The sequence below is a fragment of the Pteropus alecto genome, unplaced genomic scaffold, assembly GCF_000325575.1.
Source record: "Pteropus alecto unplaced genomic scaffold, ASM32557v1 scaffold118, whole genome shotgun sequence".
Lineage (NCBI taxonomy): Eukaryota > Metazoa > Chordata > Mammalia > Chiroptera > Pteropodidae > Pteropus > Pteropus alecto.
This window is the reverse complement of record NW_006440654.1, coordinates 2,454,263-2,457,469: the sequence shown is the minus strand read 5'-3', so window position 1 is coordinate 2,457,469 and position 3,207 is coordinate 2,454,263. Positions and strand designations below refer to the sequence as shown.

The window sequence follows — 3,207 nt, the reverse complement described above, 5'->3', positions numbered from 1 at the left end:
CATTATGCCATTGAGAAAGTGGTTGACAGTATATGCTCTTCGTAAACTGGTTTAAATGTTCGGCCTCTTCAACATTTATTTATTCAATGCTCGTTATGTTGAAAAAATTTGGCAGCGATGGACCTTCAGAGAGAGTAAAACACGGATTTAGCCTTAAGAAGTTTATAGTTTAATGAACTGTGACAACTTTCTAAAAATAAAAAAAAAAGGAAAGTGTGTAATAATATCAAGTGTTGTTGAAAATATGGAGCAACACAAGCTTTCCGCACTCAGGAAGGAGTGATCAGGGGTAGGAATGGTTTGTCATTGCCTGCCGAAGCTGAAGCCGCACGCGACCTGTGACCCTGGGCAGAGTCTTCATCAGCCTTCACAGTGCCTTCACAATGCTTTGTCAGCATTGTTTTTTTAACCCCTCCTGCTCAATGGAAAGCTTTAGGTTAAATGAAAAAAATGATCACATATACCAAAACACACCTTTTTTAAACTCCCGAAACAGCATCAAAACCATCCTGAAGCGAATACCATAAGACCCTGAGGTTCTCGCTCAGCGGCCCTCCTCCCGGGTCCAGCGGTCTGGCAGAGCGGAAGCCCACTTAGGGCGCCTGCCCACTGCCGGCACCAGGCGGCTGCCAGTCCTCAGGAGAGTGTGTGGTCCCATTAGACAGCGTTTGTTGGCACATCTGCCCGGTGCCCTGGGTTCTTAGGCTGAGATTGTGGACTGGCTGATAGAGCCTTGAATTGTAACTGTCACTTCTTTTATTCCTGCGAGACGGGGGTGGGGTGGGGTGGGGTGGAGGAGTAGGTGGAGCCCTAGATTAGGTTGAGTAGACAATGCAAGTTCCTGACAAGGCGTGTGACGTCTTTTGGGAGACGTGGGAGGCTGGCCGTGGGGAGACCAGGTATATTATTTTACTCTTTAGGCAGATAAGCTCTCCCTCCTCCCCCGGATCCAGACTGTACAAGTTCATATTCCAGCCTTCCTTGGGCGGGGGTGGTGGGGGAGCTGATGGACAGCAAAGAAAAAGTGTGGTCCTTTCCTCTTGGCCTCAAGGGCTTTCCCAGTGTTATTGGAGGTGCACATCCTGTCACATGCTCCCTGGAAAATTAAGGCTAGGCAAAGCGCTAAGATCCGTCTTAGAGAGCCAAGCCCTGTGCCTGTGTGAGTGGGTCACGACTCCATGAGAAAAATGATCAGGCAGCTGAGGCTAAAAAAGAGTGGATTTCTAAAGCCCCGTGTTGTTTATCCATTCTACAAGCACTTTTTACGCCGTTTTGTGCTGGGTACTGCTAGGTGCGGTGGACACAGAATCGTATGAGATGGGCTTTGCCCTGTAAGGAGCTCCATGCTTCAGTGCGTTGTGGAGCCTCCCGTGGTATGCTCGAAGAAAAGCAGCTGTGAGAAGTGTGGGGAGACAAAGGAGGGAGAGCCTGATTACCTGCTGGGGTGGGCGTGTTCTTCCCACTGTGGCCCTTTAGTTTGGGCAAAGCTTTGTCATTGAATCTCTGTTCTTTGTAGTTCTATATTAAACCATTTACAGTCAAATGCTCTGTCTTTCATTATATTGAGCCTACGCGGAATAAATGTTTTTCTTACGGGGTAGGAGCCTGTGTAGTTCACTAAGACGGAGTAAGGCTGAAGCTTGTCTGTCCAATATTCGGTTGGGTAGTTCGTCACAACAGAAGAGGGAAAAAAATAGGTCAGAAAATATCTAAGAAATACAGCCCTAAAATAGCCAAAATTTGAATTGTCACGTCTGAGGACTTAGAATCTAAATCTTAGATGGTAATTGGAAATAACTTTTGAAATTAGTTCACTTTTTTGATAACTGAATGGTGATGGTTTTGAAAAATCTTGAATTTCTGCTCTTCACACATTTGCTGAGCATCTCTATGTGGCAGGCATTGTGCCGACACACAGTCACGAAGATGAAAAAGTACCTCTTGCTCATTATCTTGCGGACATAGGCAATTTCAGCCCAATAATGTGATGGCGGAAGCCATCACAAAATGCTGCAGGAATCTAGGGGAAGGAGCATTTAAGGCATATCAAGGAACTGCTAGGACCTCAGATCACTGCCCTTTTCGCCCAAGGTTCATTTTGTATATTCTCTTTAATTTGTCCTTCCTGCCTCCCCCAGGTTACCAAGTGACAGGGGTGTTTATGAAGAACTGGGACTCACTGGACGAACATGGAGTTTGCACAGCTGACAAGGACTGCGAAGATGCTTACAGAGTTTGCCAAATCTTGGACATCCCTTTCCACCAGGTGTCCTATGTGAAGGAGTATTGGAACGATGTGTTCAGGTGAGAACCGTTCACGGATGCAGAGCCTTCCCATGCGCTGCGGGTCCTTCCAGTCCCATCGTGGTCCATCCGACTGACTTGTGCCACCTGTGCTCTTCAGCGGCGATACCAAAGAACGTGAGTGGGAGGCCTCAGCCACCCTCGAGGGGCTCTGTGTGAGAGGCCAGGCCTGGATCCCACAGCACCCCAAGCTCTTATTCCTGTTATTTTGCCACCTTCCAGAAGGTCTCTTTAATGCTTCTTGAACCTTGAGATGTTTCTGCTGCCGAATTAGAGTAGGGGAGCTAAGGCCGCGGTCTCCCCTGGAAGGTGCCGTGAGGGGAGTGGCCACACCCGTGCAGCTCAGTGATTGGGGGGTTCTGAGAAAAAGAGTTAAGTGATCCACTCCCCCGTGCCTTTTGAAATCAAGGAAAAAAAAAAAAAAACCCCCAAAAAAAAAACTTTAAAAATCTAATATAACCCTAACAGTTATTATGGCTCCCTCTGTCCTAGGCACTGTGCTGCCTTTGGAAACAAAACGATGTATAAACCATGGTCCCATTCTGTAGGAATTTGTAATCTAGTTGGGAAGAGGACATTATTTTCAGAGAACGTAATGGTGGCGAGTGGCATGAAGTCTATTAAAATGCTGCAGTTCAGAGGGGGGAGAAATGTGTCGCGTGGAGTGCTCAGGGAGACCTCATGAGGAGCTGGGGTTTGACTTGCCCTTGAAAGTCACAGGGACTAGAGACATTCCACATGGGGTCGCAAGAGCAGTGGGGGAGACAGGGAGGAGTACCCATCCTTTATTTTGTGATCGTCGAAATCGTTGGCGGGACCCTCGTTGCTGCAGAGGGAGGATGCTGAGGGCTGGAGCGTGGAGAGCCCTGAGTGGGCTGCGTGCCTCGGGTGGCCAGTGGAGGC

General features: G+C 48.1%; 1 protein-coding gene across 14 annotated transcripts in view; it reads left to right on the top strand.

Annotated features, from left to right (window-relative positions):
- Nucleotides 1-3,207, top strand: part of TRMU (tRNA 5-methylaminomethyl-2-thiouridylate methyltransferase) — a 26,539-nt gene that overhangs the window by 4,349 nt on the left and 18,983 nt on the right. For 13 of the 14 annotated variants that reach the window (XR_001517428.2, XR_001517427.2, XR_001517425.2 and 10 more), the window contains exon 2: nucleotides 2,139-2,304. Coding sequence is in view for 11 of the 14 variants with exons in the window: in XM_025051001.1 (XP_024906769.1) it covers nucleotides 2,139-2,304 (166 nt within the window). In the remaining 3 variants the exon portion in view is untranslated. Of the gene's footprint in view, nucleotides 1-809; nucleotides 900-2,138; nucleotides 2,305-3,207 lie in introns of those variants that run through there. The other variant, XM_025051004.1, reaches the window with a different exon arrangement.